The 15,469-nt window shown below is 49.9% G+C and overlaps 1 protein-coding gene across 8 annotated transcripts in view; it reads right to left on the bottom strand.

Annotated features, from left to right (window-relative positions):
• Positions 1-15,469, bottom strand: part of DYSF (dysferlin) — a 233,158-nt gene that overhangs the window by 126,536 nt on the left and 91,153 nt on the right. For all 8 annotated transcript variants that reach the window (XM_068564056.1, XM_068564058.1, XM_068564060.1 and 5 more), the window contains 5 exons: positions 12,937-13,019; positions 3,741-3,856; positions 3,102-3,215; positions 1,703-1,880; positions 1,021-1,145 (listed from right to left, as the gene is read on the bottom strand). In XM_068564056.1, the coding sequence (XP_068420157.1) occupies positions 1,021-1,145; positions 1,703-1,880; positions 3,102-3,215; positions 3,741-3,856; positions 12,937-13,019 (616 nt within the window). The remainder of the gene's footprint in view (positions 1-1,020; positions 1,146-1,702; positions 1,881-3,101; positions 3,216-3,740; positions 3,857-12,936; positions 13,020-15,469) is intronic.

Below are 15,469 nucleotides of genomic sequence, written 5' to 3'. Positions count from 1 at the left end.
CATCGCAGGCCCCAGCAGCATGGCCACGCCTGCCTCCCCATGTCCCCACGGGCCACACACCTCGCGGGTGAGCCTCCGCCCCAGGCGCACACAGAAAGGGCTGGGGACCACCACCAGAATCGCCCCATCCTGGCCTCTACACCTCTGCCCACTTTGATTCTCCTCCGCTCCCTGGCCAAGCACCAGGCCTGCAACTCCCAGCCTCCACCATTAACCCCCGGCCACATCCAAGACAGGACCCATCACCTGACCTCGTAGAGCCTGTTCTTCTCCCCAGCTTCCCAATTCCTCAGCCACCGGAGTCCTTCCTCACAGCCCCTCCTCCCCAGTTCAACAGACCACCAAGTCCTGGCAGCTCAAGTCCTTCAGTTTTTTCCCTGAGGTCAGCTCCTTCCCAGAGCCAAATCATGCCCCCCTGGACCCCTGCAAGGACATCCTAACCAGCTCCCAACTCCCCTCACTGGATGCGGCCCCCCTGCTGCCATGCGATGCCTTCCTGCTGCTCCTCGGCCCCTCTCCCCTCCGAGCCCCCCTCCCTAGGGGCTCCTGGAGCGTCACTAGAATGTGAGTTTGAGTCTCTGCAGGAGGGGGTGGGTGAACCCACACTCTGCTTTACTAAGCTGACTCGCGAAGGCAGGCACAGCATCCTGTTCATGTCTACCCTCTAGCTAGAAGTTTCCAGCACAATTCTTGCTGTGGCAAGAGTCAAAGGCACTTGATGAACGAATGAATGAAGGAATGAATGGGTGGTGGCTCTGTCCTCTGCTCCCAGCTCGGTTTCTCTCAGCTTTTTCTCTGTGCTACCTCCTACATCAGACTGGGGGCACCCCCAGGGCTGTGCTCCCTCCCTCTCCTCTATTCCCAGTAGGCAGGACAGGATCACAAGCCCGGCCTGGTCAGGTTTCAGGGGACCCCAGGCACCATGAGGTCTGCAGGCTTAGCACCCACGGAAGCAGGTCTGAAGACACCCACCAGGGGTGCGTGCACATGTTATTGTGGGCGGGGCCAGCTTCCACTCACCAGCCGGTCGGCGATCCTAAGCAGCTGGTTCTGAGCCTCGACTCTGTGGCTGACGTCCTCCCAGTAGGATGACAGCACCACCACGGGCTTCACGTTGCCCCAGGGTAAGTAGTAGTAGTGGCATCCTGGAAGGACCCAAGGGCCTGGTGCTGAGCCGGGAGCGGAGTGGTGCGGGGACCGAGGGGAGGACGGATGCGAGCACCTGCTCCCCCACTGAGAACTCCCGTGGATAGCCGTGGCGCGGCCAGTATCCCCCAGTGCCCAGACAAGGTGCCAGAGTTCCCTTCCCGCGTGGAACAGGTAGCTGCCGCCCTCATTAGGGCTCCTTAACACATCAAAACCCAGGGGCTGTTAGAAGGGCCCTGGGAATCCCACACTCTCCGAAATCTCTATGCCAAGCCCGCAGCCGCCATGTGATAACTGACCGCAACAAGTCAGGATCAATGCCGACCGCTGCTGGCTTCGAGAGCCCAGTCTATGGGTCCCAGCAGGGATGCACCTGGGGATGAGCAGGGGGAGGCGGCACAGGGGGGAGCAAACCAGGGGGTCCCCCAAACAGGTGTGCCCAGGGCCAAAGCCTTTGGGCGAGCCTCCAGCAGCTTTCCCCAGGGGGCAGGATTTAGGGCTCAGCCCCCTGCACAGTGGTCTCGGTCCCAGCCAGGCGCGTGGTCTCTGGCCTCACCATCAAAGACCGCCCGGCTGTACTGGGTGGTGGAGGCCAGTGGCAGGCAGGTCGTGTCGAACTTGTTCCCATAGTTCCCGATGCTGACCTCAAACTGGACTGCGTCGTCAACGTCCTGCAGCATGGTGGCCGAGTAGAAGGCGGCAAAGAGCGAGTATTTGCGCCTCCGGAGGTATTTCTGGGGGCAGAGAGGGCAGTGGCGGGGTCAGGGGGAGGAGGGGAGAAGACACCAGCATGGGGAGGGGTCACATGTCTGGCAGGCCCTGGCCATGCCTGGCACCCAATAAATCCTGGCTGGACGGATGGGTGGCAAGTGGTCCAGCTCTGCACCACAGCCCAGATTTGGTCAGTAACTGAGCAAACACATTCCAGGCCTGTGTGTTTGGCCATGTTCCTCTAATAAGGTCCACGTCTCCAAGGTCATGCTGCTCCTTGATCCAAACAAACAGCGATGGCACCGCCACCCCGGGGAGCCTGGTCTCCCGCATCTGCTGTTCAGAAGGGGCCAAAGGCTCTAACCCACCATGCCCCCACCCAGAAAACCCACCCTGCACCACTCAGGCTCTCCACCATGCCAGCCAGCTCTGCAGCAGCGCAGGGTGCCACGTGCGTGGGGTGAATGAATACCATTGTCCCCTCTGGGCATCGGGCACGGGGCTGAGGACATGGCAGGCACTCAACCACACACCCCAGCCTGAATCAAGGTGACTTTACGATCCCCTTTGTGGAAGGCAGAGAGAAGAGGGATTATACGACTATGCTTTTAGATAATGTACACAGTGATAACAGCTAACACTTACTGAGTGCTTACTGCATGCAGGTATGAATTACTTTAATTCTCACAACAATCTTATGAGGTGAATATAATTATTACCCCCACTTTACACATAGGGAAACTGATACAACAGCTAGGTGGTCAAGTCAGAACTCAAACCAGCACAGTCTGACTACAGGGTCTGAAAGTGTACACCACCACGAGGACTCCATACATTTGCCTCCTGGACACAAGGCCCAGCTCCACCACTTGCTGCTCTGCTACATCTGAGCCTCAGTTTCCTCATCTGTAAAATGGAGATACTCATAGCAGCCACCTCAGAGGTGCTGGGAGGACTCAATGACATCAAGAGTGTCACCAGCATAGTGTGTGACACAGTCAGTGATTAAAGGGTTAGCTATTCTTACATTATTATTATTAATAAAATAGCCTCTCATTGTGCATTGAGCTCTAGACTTTAAAAACCTTCATTTATCTTCTTTGAACCTCTGAACATTCCTTAGGGAGGCAGGGTAGGTGTTGGGTTACTCTGAGGCCCAGAGGTGTGAAGGCGCATGAGCGTGGGTGGAACTGAGCCCTCCTCCGCCAGCCCCACTTGGCCCCTCCCAGGGCCACGCCCCTCACCTCCACCCGAAGGATGTCATCCGCAGGGAGATCTTCCACCTTCTGTTCGCTATGCTCCACCAGCTTGGTCTCCAGGGAGAGCAGAAGCCGGCCTCGGTAGGCCACACCTTCCCCCTGAGAGGGGAGGCTGGGTCACCAGGAGCAGGGGCGATGGAGGGGAGGAGGGGAAGGAAAGGAGCCTGATCTGGCCCTGGGGTCAATCACCTCCCCGGCAACCAGGAGGGCGCTGAGCCACACCCCATCACTCTGCAAGTGAGGAAACGGTGGTCCAGAGAGTTCATGGGACATGCTACCCTGATGGTCCGCACCAGAGTCCAACTTAGCCAGGGAGAATGAAACCTGAGACAGATGGAGGCTGGGCCCTCAGAGGCCAGGAAAATTAGGGGGGGCGGGGGGAGGGGGGGGTCAGGCTGGCCCTGAAGGAGAGGCAAAGGGAAGGGAGCGGGAGGGAGGAAGGGGCCAGGAGGGGGTCAGGAGGAAGAAGGGTTCTCTGAGGGGGTGGCTGCCAGGCCCTGGGCCCACTCAAGTCTTGTCAGGCCCTTGGAGTCCAGGCCAACCGCAGATACTGCCCAGGCCAGGGGGGAAGACCCTGCATGCAGGCCTGGGGATCTGGGGGCTGTGGGTTCCTGTCTGACTCACCTTGCCCGTGTTGAGCTCTGCATAGGGGTCCGGGAAGCCAGTGAACTCCCTGGGGCTGCCATAGAGGTTGACATAGCAGGGCCCGAAGGTGGGGAGGAAGCCCAGATGGTCATCCACTGGGAGACACAGGTGCGGATCAGAGGGGCCGCCCAGCCGAGATTTCTAGCACTCAACCCAGCCACCTTCGGGCCGGAGACCATCCCCAGCCCTCAGTTCCTCGCACATGCACGGGATGCAGGCCCCGTAAATGTATAAAGGATAGTGACACCCATGAGAGTTGTCTCCCATAAGTCCCTTTAATCCTCACCACCATGCTGAGATGTGGAGATTTGCATTGATTTTATTAGTCTCATTTTACAGGTGAGGAAACTGAAGCCAAGAGATGCAAAGGAATACACGACTACAAAGAGGCACGACCCGAAATGGTCTAATCTCAAAGTGCATGCACTCAGCCAGCAGGCAAAGCTGGGGCTCAGGGGCCTCCACTGCCCTGCCCCTCTCAGGCCACATACCCTGTCCTGCATCCCCTCCTCATCCTGCACTTACATCTGTGTCTCAGGCCATCTGGCCTGTGGGGAGGCACAAAGGAGGCCCAGGAGCCTGGTGACCAGAGACTCCATCTCTCAGGTGCCAGGGAGGGGGCCCAGCTTGATGCCACCTCACACACAGGGTAGCCCCCAGGCACATGTCTCCTCCACCCTTGTACCCTTATGAAGTTGAGACAGACCATCTAATAGCCTTGACTCATCCTGGCATCTCCTCCCCTTCCCTACATTGTGCAAAGAACGATCTTTCAGTGGAGCAAGTTGGAGGAGAGTTTGAGAATTATACTAGTGATGAGGGAAAATCTTTTCTCCACATCATTTCCATCCTTTTTTGGAGGCTCTCTTTTGTTAATGTCATGACTTTCCAGCTGACAGCCAAGTTTCCCAGGATGGGACTTCACTGGCCAGATTCTGAGAATCCTGAAAAGCCAGGGTGCCCCTTCCAGAGGAAGGAGGAAGAGGCCATTTCCAGAATGGCAAAGGTGGGAGGTGGGCCCAGGAGCAGGTACCATCTGGGATGCCCCAATCCATAAGATCATGGGTGGGGCAAGGTAGGCACAAAATAAATGGCCTCAGCAAGGAAATACTTGAGCCAGACCCAAGGACTGACTGCAAACTCTTGAGTGCTCAGACGCTGGGGGTGAGCTCCGGGGCTTGAGCCCATCCCTGAGGAGTAAGATATTACCAACTAGAAGACAGGAGCATGCCTTCCCCCAGAGCCCTGCACCCAGCATCACTCGTCCTCCCGTCCCCAGCACACGCTGGGCTCTGGCATTTGGGACAGGGGTGGGAGGCCTGATGGAACTGTTGTGAGCATTACTAATTATCTGTACTAATCATCTCGATTATAATTTACCTTGTAAATTTCAACTTCAAGAGTTTTCAACTCACCCTGGCCTCCTCCTCCTGGTCCCCCAAGAGGACTTACACTGCCCCTGCCTCATCATGTACTCCCCTGCCTGCTCCACCCCCTCCCTGCTGAAGAACTAAACTCTTCTGAGCTCCAGGGCCCAGCAGATTCTGGAAGGGGTTCAGAGAGTGGGAGGGAATTGCCTTTAAAGCATTCCAAGCAATTTACATATTCAACCACGTTTGAGAGGTAACAGCCAAAGGTAAACTGGGATTGTGGTGGGGAATCTCAATCCCACCTCAGGCAAATCAAAAAATTCCCGGCAACCAGTGCCCTTGCCCCTCCAGAAAAAACCTCAAGGCCCACTCCCTTGTCATCCCGGAGGTGGAAGCACGTACGGTCTCTGGCTGAAAGAGGCGTGACCACACCTGCAGGCTCCTCTGAAGCGTAAAGAAATGGAAAAGGGGTTAGGATGGGCATGGCTGGGTAGAGGACGGATTAGGTGAATGGGGCATGTGGATGGACAGTTGGCAGACAGACAGATGGAAACGCAGCTCCTGGACGGGGAGACAGATGTGGCCCGAGACCCCAACCCCAGCCCAGCTGTGAATTTATCACACATTAAGTCAACAGCGTGCCCCCCTCAGCCAGACACAGCCCCAGTGCCCTCGTGAGCACTCGGGTCTCTCCCCACTGGTGTCTGCCTACATGGTTGTCAGTTCTGTTTGCCAATTGGAAATTGGACCAGAAACTTCACTCAATACATTCAAGAAATAACACACGGACTTCCCTGGTGGCACAGTGGTTAAGAATCTGCCTGCCAATGCAGGGGACACGGGTTCGATCCCTAGTCCGGGAAGATCCCACATGCTGCGGAGAAACTAGGCCCGTGGGCCACAACTGCTGAGCCTGCGCTCTAGAGCCCACGAGCCACAACTACTGAGCCCGCGTGCCACAACTGCTGAAGCCCACGTGCCTAGAGCCTGTGCTTCTTCACAAGAGACGCCACCGCAATGAAGCCTGCACACTGCAACGAAGACCCAACACAGCCAAAAATAAATAAATTAATTAATTAATTTTTTAAAAAATAGTAAAGAAATAACACAGAAAAGAAAATGTGCTTTTCCATATTATACCCAGATAAGTGAGGAAAACAAAGTACAGATGCAAAGAAAGGGTGGGGGAAACGTGAAAGGGCCAGAGCTAGGCAGTGAGGCACACCCAGCGGTCCCTGCCACAGGCAGGTTGACTGCCCTGAGTGGAAGTGTTTCAAGGCACAAGATCTCCACCTAGTGGTTATTTCCAGTATTACCACTGAGGGCACCGTGTTGCATTTTCACAACAGCAGGCACTGGGATCTGGCTTTTGACACCTGCCGTTTCAAATGAACCACAGTGCCAGGCACCCTCCATTAGCTAAAGGTCCTACTCTTGGGTATACCCTAAATGCTGGTGAGGAGTGTCTAGAAATAAGAGAAGCAAGAAAGGAGATGCTCTGGCATACTTTCGGCCTCTTGGAATCCGTCCCTCGCTTATAGGCAGGTACAAGATGCCCCCAAAGGAGTAGGCAGCCCTCGGTCTCCTTCCACGGTCCTCTCCGATTCTGCCTCTACCCACACTCTGACCTTCCCTGTCTCCTCCTCCAACCATCTAAGTGTAGCCAAGTCTGGGGTCCTGATTGACCTGGGGTTGTGTTTGGTGAAACCCTAAATTATTTTCATTCATTGATCACCTTTACCTATTGGTCTCCTTCAAAAAACAATACCTACTGCTATTTTCCTATAGCTCCATGATCAGAGTTAAGAGGCAAGAGCTGAGTAAAACATTGTGAAGGAAGAATGAGGAGAGACACAGAAAGAAAGAGCGTGGGGAGGAGAAGAGGGAACGTGGAGCCTGGATACGAGGACAGGGCTGACCAAGTGAGCCCAGAGGGCAGCACGGAGGGCAGTGAGGCGAGGCTCTGGGGGGCCTGAGGCCCTGGGACCCACCCACTCAGCTCTCCACAGCAGGCCTCAGCTAGGAATGCCAGCTGGCAGAAGTCAGAGCTGCAGAAACCATAATTCATGGCCATTTTCATATCCACAGGAATAGGTTTTCATCAGTGGGGGAGCGAGGCCTCTGGTCGCAGGGGAGTTTCAGCAACCACAGAGGACCGACACGGGCACAGCTGCAGCCCCAGGAGAGCACAGCCAGGGCCCGCCGGAAGGAAACAGATTCCACTTTAAGCTCCTTCCAAATGATTACAAACAGGCCCGGTCAGTTATCTAGGGCTAATGAGGCCGAGGTCATAGTTCCGACCCCCGCGTGCTTCTTGCAGAAGCAAACATGGCTTTCCACCCACAGACCAACTCTGAATCCTGGCTGCAAGCTAGTGCCCAGCCCAGACACAGATGGCCCCTAGTCCTACCAGCCATCTGAACAATACGTGCCTCTGGTGGCTGGGAGGACCAAGTTAGGGGGCTGCAGAGTAGCCTGGTTCCCAGCCACGCCTTTTCACTAATTCCCTCACTCATTCATTCATTTATTCAGCACACCTAACAGGCCCAGTGTAAGGCATGCTAAGACATGGCCCTGCTGACAACTGAGGCCAATGGCTCCTAATCTGGGGGCAGGGTCACAGGTCTCCGGGTGCTGAGGATCATCCTGGGTCCTTCCCCTGTGTCTGCAGACAGCTCATAAAGTCAAGGGCAGAGTCACCAGTGAAGCCAACCAAGACAAAGCCTCTATTTAGTCCTCATCACTCTTCTGCCAAAACACAAGTGTTCTGGTGTGTTTTCCCTAAGCCCAAGGAATAGGGGCTAGGGAAGCCCCAAAACACAGATGAATGCTCCCAGTTCTGTAGCCTAAGCAGCCCAGCCCAGCTCCCTCACCTGGGGAAGCCGGAGGGCAGGCCCTCCCAGCCCGGGACCCCGCGTCTCCTGGAGAAGCTGAGGCCATTACCTGCGGCCAGCCCTGCCGCTCCCTCTGCCTCTCAGCCCATCTCCCACGCCCACGGCTTGGCTGCCTGACACCAGCCCGCGCCAGGCAGGAGGAGAAACCAAGAACTGCTGGGAAATCCTCATCATCTACGTTCCAGACAAAAAGAAACGAACTTTGGATTTCGTAGCTGTGGAAAAAACTGCCTGAGTGCTATTTATGTAGCACGATTTTCGTATGTACAAAGTTATAAAAGAATCTGTGTAGGTTTCATGGGTCTCATGTTCCTGTTACCTTTCGAAAGTACTGCAGCTTCTAAGAAAAGCACTCCTTGTTAAAAAACAAATTTTTTACTAAACGCTTTGGAGCACAGGGTCCAAGGAATACTTAAGTATGCCCAGGCAAACTTGTGGGCAGAGGTGCTTAAGAGGCTAGTGTTAGGTCCTGTCCTAGCTGGAAATCAAAACAAAACACGAAAACAAAAACTCCTGGTTGGATCAAATAATCTGGTGAACTGTGAGGCCGGGGAATATAGAGAAAGAACCCATTTTTACAGTTTGGTTTAGTTTGGGTTTTGAGAGCAGTGGGGAAATCAAGGGCCATGCATCACCCAGATGTTCTAGAACACTCCAGTGTGGAGAAAAACACAAAGATCTGAAAGCTGGGGTGACATTCTGAGGTGGCCTCAGGACAAGTGGGAAAAGCTTGGCAGGGAGAGAGGCAAGGGCTAACTTTCCGGGCCTAGAGAGAGCTTGGGAAGAACAGCTCCAGTTTGAGCAGTAAGTCTAACTCTTTTATTGCTACATAGATCAAGCTATTTAACTGCACATCTAAAACCGGTTAGCTGGTGGCAAGAAGATTCTCATTTAAGCCCAAAACAATCTGTGGGAGCCAGTGGTCCCTGAACCACGCGGGGTTGCCCATGGCCTGAGCGCCATCTAGTGGCCAAATAAACATCTTTCTCACGTTCCCATTCAAATATTCATGATGACCCTGGAAAAGATCAAGGTCAACATCACCACCAGACGTGAAGACTGATGAGGTCACAGGGATCTAAACTCTCCCTCAGGTGGTTGACAGCTGGCGCAGCTGTAGCCTCATGAAACAGCAGCTGTTGGAAAACAGTCAGAAGGTCACTTTGTGCTGTACCAGCGTCTGTCCTTGGACTCAGAGACAGGAATGGCACCAGCCAGGAAACTGGAGAAGAGGTTCCTTCCATGCCAGGAGTTCTGATCCACGAGGAGCCTAGAATACCCTCTCTCCCACCCACTCCCATGATACACTGCCCCCACCTCCAATCTTTCTACCTCTACACACAGAAGAAGCACTGCATCCTGGGACCAGCAGTTCCCACAGTTGGGAGGGGGAGGGGCTGGGGCAGGAGGAGCCCACATGGCAGTGACTTCTGGAAGGGAGTTTTTGTGTATTCCACCAATTACAAGTATCAACGATGAAATCAGAATGACAGAAAGCAGCTAGATGTTAAAGCTGAGTGAGGGCACCTGGGAGTTCATTGTAGAATTCTTTACTTTCGTGTATGTTTGAATTTTCTATAATTCAAAGGGTTTTTTCTTTTTTAATGTTTCAGAGAATCTAGAAGGGATTGGTCAACTTCAAGAGTGCTAGGTGGAATCTTCCAGAAACTGGGCATGCTAACCTGTCCTCCAGATAAAGATCTGAGAAGATGGGTGGACAGAGACCCACACATCCTGTCTGTAGAAAGACACCAACACTGACCAGATCTTGTGAGAGTAAATAAAGGGGGAGGGGGAAAACAGAGGGCCAACCAGTATAGGGAAACAGGGAGGAAATAGCATCTGTAAGATTCAAGAGAGTGTTCACCTGAAATTCTCAGGAAACGATTTGGAATCCTGGGTAGAGTGCAAGAAGACATAGTTTTTGTGGAACAAAACAAAACTTGAGGGAGAGGACAAAGAGGAAAAGGAAAATATAAAAAGAAAGACAGAGGGAAAAGAAGGCATGACAAGAAACTAAAAATGCAATAGTCAATTTTAAACCACATGGGAAGCAGTAAAAAGCAGAACTGGTACCGTGGGAAGAAAAATCAGATTAGGGATGCAGAAAGCCAGTAGTAGCAATACTAAACAACAGACATTACTTTGGGGTTTATTATGTACCAGAATGTAACATTTATAATCTCACTGGATCCTTACAAGAACCTTACAAGGCTGGGACTGGTGGGAGGAGACTGGAGCAACTCTCTCAAGCTGCCTGGTTCCAGAGCTCCCCTCTTACCCCTCCCGCACCCTGCCTTCAGCTGCTCAGGTAAACAATGTAAGAGTAAATGAAATCATCCCTCAACTCAGATTTAAGGATTCACTATGTCTCAGACAAAATTCAAGGAAAAGAGTCCTGCACCTAGGCAGATCAAAGGAATTTTTTAAACTGCAAGGAAAAAGAGACATTCCTACAAACAGCATCTAGTCAGAAAAAAAAAAAAGGCTACCTACAAAGGAATCAAATCAGTCTCAGAAAACACACCAAAATAAATTCAAAATAGATTAAATATTTAAATGTAAAAAATAGAGAGAAATATAACCTTGGGGTTTGCTGAAGGCCAAAAGCATGACATATGGAGCAGAAACCATACTTCCATTATTTAAATAAGAAATATTGAAAATAAACACAAGAAGTTAACTAGAAAGTTAAAAAGGAAACAACAAAATAAGTCTAAAGAGAGTTAACGAGTAAAAAGATGAGAGAATAAAAAAATTAGAAAATATTAGAATTAATATCTAAATCCAAAAGCAGATTCTTTGAAAAGTCCAATAAAGTAGGGAGAAAAAAAAAACTTCTAACAAGCCTAGTCAAGAAAAAAGAAAATTCAAACATATTTCATTAGAAATAAGAAAGTAGAGAGAATTGTTTAAATTATAAAAATTACTCCACACAACACTATAAGTAAAAAAATTAGAAGACCTCAGTGTAATGAATGTTTTTCTAGGAAAATGTAGATTATCAAAATTAACTATAGTAAAAGTAACAAACTAAAAATACCAATGATCACAGGAGAAACTGAAAAGGTTTTAAAGAGCGAGTGCAACACCCACTCAAAAAGGGCACCCAGCCCATATGGTTTTATGGGTGAATTCTTTCAAACCCTCAAAAGACTATATTCTTATGATATATAAACTGTTCCAGATGTTAGAAAAGACTTTAAATCTTTCCAATTAATTTTACAGAGCCAGCATAGCCCAGATACCAAAACCTAAGAAGTAATAAGCAGACATACCAATTAAAGATAATAGAAAATCAAGAAATAGGCCCAAGAACACATTTAGGAATTTAGTATGGGATAAAAGTGGCAATTCAAAACGCAGGGAAAAGATTATTCAATATATAGCATTGGTATCACCAAAGAACAATTTTGAAAAAAGTAATGTTAAACCCTTTCCTAATTCACTAAGGAAAAGATTAATATATTTGGCTATGTAAAATTTTTTCATTTCCACATGTTAAAAACTATTAAATGATAAAATAAGATTGACAAAAATTATTTACAACATATATGATGGGAGAAAATTAACCTCCACATACATACACAACTCTTAAAAAAAAATGAGAAAAAGACAAGCACACCATCAGAAATATAAACAAAAGCATGAATAGGTAATTTACAACAGAATAAATTTAAAAGTATATAAATATATATAATTTGTAAGAGTAAGATAATTATTAAAATATTTTAAAATTTACAGTGGTCAACTTTACCAGATATCAATGAAATAAAATTAAGGCAACAATGAAATTCACCCAACAAACTGACAAAGTTCTTTTTAAATACCATTATTTTGCATTTTGTTGATGAGCGTGCAGCAAAATAAGCTTGAGTGATTAGAATGTAAATTAGTCCAGTCTTTTTGTAGGGCAATTTTGATATATACCAAAAGATTCAAAATGTTCAAATCTTTTTAAAATATTTATTTATTTTTTTACTTATTTATTTGGCTGGGCCAGAGCTTAGTTGTGGCATGTGGGATCTAGTTCCCTGACCAGGGATCGAACCTTGGGCCCCCTGCATCGGGAGCACGGAGTCTTAGCCACTGGACCACCAGGGAAGTCCCTAAAATGTTCAAATCTTTCAACACAGCAATTCCACTTGTAGGTATTTATGCAAAAGAAAAATCACAAATTACATAAAGATTCAGCTACAAAAATATTCAATATCAAGTTAGCTGTTTATAACATGGAAGAATTAGAAAACACCTAACGATTCAACATTTAGCTAATGTGGACTATGGTGCATTCACACAATGGAATGTGTGTATTCATTTAAAATTATATTGTAGAAGAATATTTAATAACATGAGTAAACATCTATGTTGTATTGCCAAGTGACAAAAAGCTATTTTCAAAACAATTGAAAATTGTTTCAAAGCAATGTTTTTCATGTACATACATACCGACAAACAGGTCCCAGAATATTAATATTTACCTCTTATATGGGAGGGTAGGCTTATGGATAATTTTGTGAGTAAATTTTATATTGTTCTTTCAGACTGTCTCTTTTAAATTGTACAAAATGATCATGAACTACTTTTTCACAGGCCAATGAAAGCTATTTCAAAACAGAAGCTGCTAGAACACAGTCAACCAACCTAGAACCCAGTGGATGGTGTGGCCACAGCCACCAATATCATCTGCAGGAATGAATCCTCTCTATGCCATTCGGTGGTGTATCCCACCATCCGAAGTGGGCCAGTCCTAAATGCAAACCCATCTCTCTCACTGGCCAGAGCCCTTCTCCCTGGGAAATGGGCAGCAAAGACCTTATAATCTTCCCTTTTCTACAAACTCTCAAGACAGTAGGGGTGGAACAGGGGAGAGCATGGGGGGCCAGAGGGAAGCACAAAGGGAGAACGTACCTTCTATTTCTCCTCCAGAGGCAGAGATTTTCGACATACTCAGGTAGGTGGTGGCCACAATGTCGTTGTGGGTGAGGCGGTCCCTAGAGCAAAGGGGCAGAAAGGGCGTGAACAGGGGAGGGAGATTGCAGGCCACAGCCCACCCAGGAAGGAAACGACCTCAGTTATACATCATTAGGGGTCCCAGTCTTCACACGGGGTATGTTATGGAGGCCTAGTAATCCTAGGCAAGAAGAGACTGGAAAGAAAGTGTTACTCAAGACTCCTCTAGGGGGGACCCAGTCCATGTCCCCCGCCATCAGCATCCCATCGGCCAGGCTGGAGGTCTGCGAGCACAGCTGCAGGTTGAAAGGGAGGAGACCTGAGGCAGGAGGCAGGGCAGGGGAGCAGGAGGCCGCTCAGGGAGCCAGACCCCCAGGCCCAGGGAGAGCAAGGCTCTAGGAGCCAAGACATACCCAGACCAAGGAGAAAACCAAATGACCAGGAAGAAACTATCTCCAAGGCCACAGTCTTAATTAGCTTATGGTAGCTAATGCATAGCTCTTTTTTGTATCTGATTCTGAATGTGACAAAGCACTTTTAAACCCCCTTATCTCCAAGGATCCCCACAGCAGCCTTGAGGAACAGGTACTCTTACTAACATCTCTTTTGCATGGATGAAGAAACTGAGGCTCGGAGCCAGAAGGTCCTTGCCCGAGGTCAGCCTGGGAGGGAGGGGCAGAGCCAGAACTGAAACCCTGGTGTCCAGACTCCAGGTCCAGTGCTCGCGCCATGGCCCACGCGGCTTCTGTCTACAATACGAGGCCTGTCCTGCCTCCCAGAAGGCCTCTCCCCTCCCCAGCCAGCACAGGGGACCATGGGGAGAAGCTTGAGGACTGACTGTCTTGTGCAGACCCTTCCTCTGTGCCCCACACCTGCCCCCCTAACAATCACATAGAGTAATAGCCAGCATTTATTGGACGCCTCCTGAGAGCCAAGCACTGTGCTAACACCGTCACGTGACTTGGCTCATTTAATCCTCATGTTGGCCCTATGAGGCAGGTTCTGCAATTAGCCCCAATTTCAGATGAAGAAGCTGAGGTAGGCAGGATGGGAAGGCTGGGATTTGAGCAGAATATGCCTGACACGGAAACCAGAGCTATGCTTGCAGCAACCTGCTGCTTCCTTGCCAGGCTAGACCTAGAGTTCTCAAGCCAGTGATTTTGACGCCAGGACATTTGGCAACGTCTGGAAACATTTTTGGTATGGAGGGGAGTGGTGTTCAGAGAGGCCATGTTTGTAGCCAAACATCCTACAATGCACAGGACAGTCACCCGCTGCAAAGACTTTTCCGGTCCAAAGATGTCATAGTGCTGAGACTGAGAAACGCTGGATGGGGCAGGATCTATCTCCTTCTAGAAGGTTCCCCACGTGCATCTTCCCTCCTCTTGGGGCTCAGTAGGCCCTCTCTCCCTGCTGTGCATCCTTTGGCCACAGGAGGCTTCAGGAGATGACACCCACGCGCCGCATTGTGAAAGACCCGCCTGGGCATGGCAATTTCATTTTTCCTTTAAATCTTAAAGCCATGAGATACCAGATCTCTGCTGCTCCCTTCCTTCCTCTCTGTATTTCCCAGGGAGGTGATTAAGCTTTAAAGTTTTCTCTCAGGGCGGGGGCTACATTAGGAAGAGTGAATTGTCAGCACAGATCTGTATCCCTTTTCCTGGTGAATGACGTTAATATGAACTGGAAAGTAAAAATTCCCTTAAACATTTTACAGTAAGATTATCAATACCAGATAATGGACAGTTGATGACACTTTTAAACTGCCTTCATGACCAACCCCTAGAAAAGACCAGCCCTTGGAGAGGAATAGGATTTCTCACCTCTGGTCTTACCGGAATCTGGTGAGAAGGGAAAGAGAATGGGAGGAGAGAGATTTTGTGTTAGGTTTTTTTTGGGGGGGGGAGGGGGTAGTTTGGGGGGTTTTGTCTTTTAATGAAAGAAATTCTTTGAGAACTGAATGGAAGATCAAGTTACAGAGAAAAGGCCATATGGACCACATCGTATTTCTAGGATTCAGGTAATAACACAAGTTTATCTGAGTTTTCTGGGAAGAAAGCACTTTTCTGGATAGGAACTTGCAGCAACAGAATGCTTTCTGGCCAAGAGTTGGGTTTTGGGGCTTGGGGTTGCTTTTGGAAAATACAGCAAGTCTGAAAATAGACTCACAATAAAAATGCCACTTCAGCCTAAACCAGAGAGGCAACCACCAGATTCGGTAATGTGTTTGGATTGTACAGTATGCCGATGCCTCACACGGCTCACAAGGACTCGGGCGAGGCCGTCCCCAACACAGGGGACGCGGCGCCCTGGATGCACGCACGCCCGCGTGCATCCACTTATACTGCCACGCACAGGCACGCACCCAGCGCGTGCACGTGTGCACACACAGCGAGGTGAAGGATGGCCCTGTGGACGTAGGGCACATTGCCCCCAAACCACCTCCCACAGAGGGCCCCAGAGGCCTCTCCCTCCTCGCCCCCCTCGCACT

The sequence above is a fragment of the Eschrichtius robustus genome, chromosome 15 (assembly GCF_028021215.1).
Source record: "Eschrichtius robustus isolate mEscRob2 chromosome 15, mEscRob2.pri, whole genome shotgun sequence".
NCBI classification, from domain to species: domain Eukaryota; kingdom Metazoa; phylum Chordata; class Mammalia; order Artiodactyla; family Eschrichtiidae; genus Eschrichtius; species Eschrichtius robustus.
Note: the sequence above shows the minus strand (reverse complement) of the source record. Positions and strands in the feature narration are given on the sequence as shown.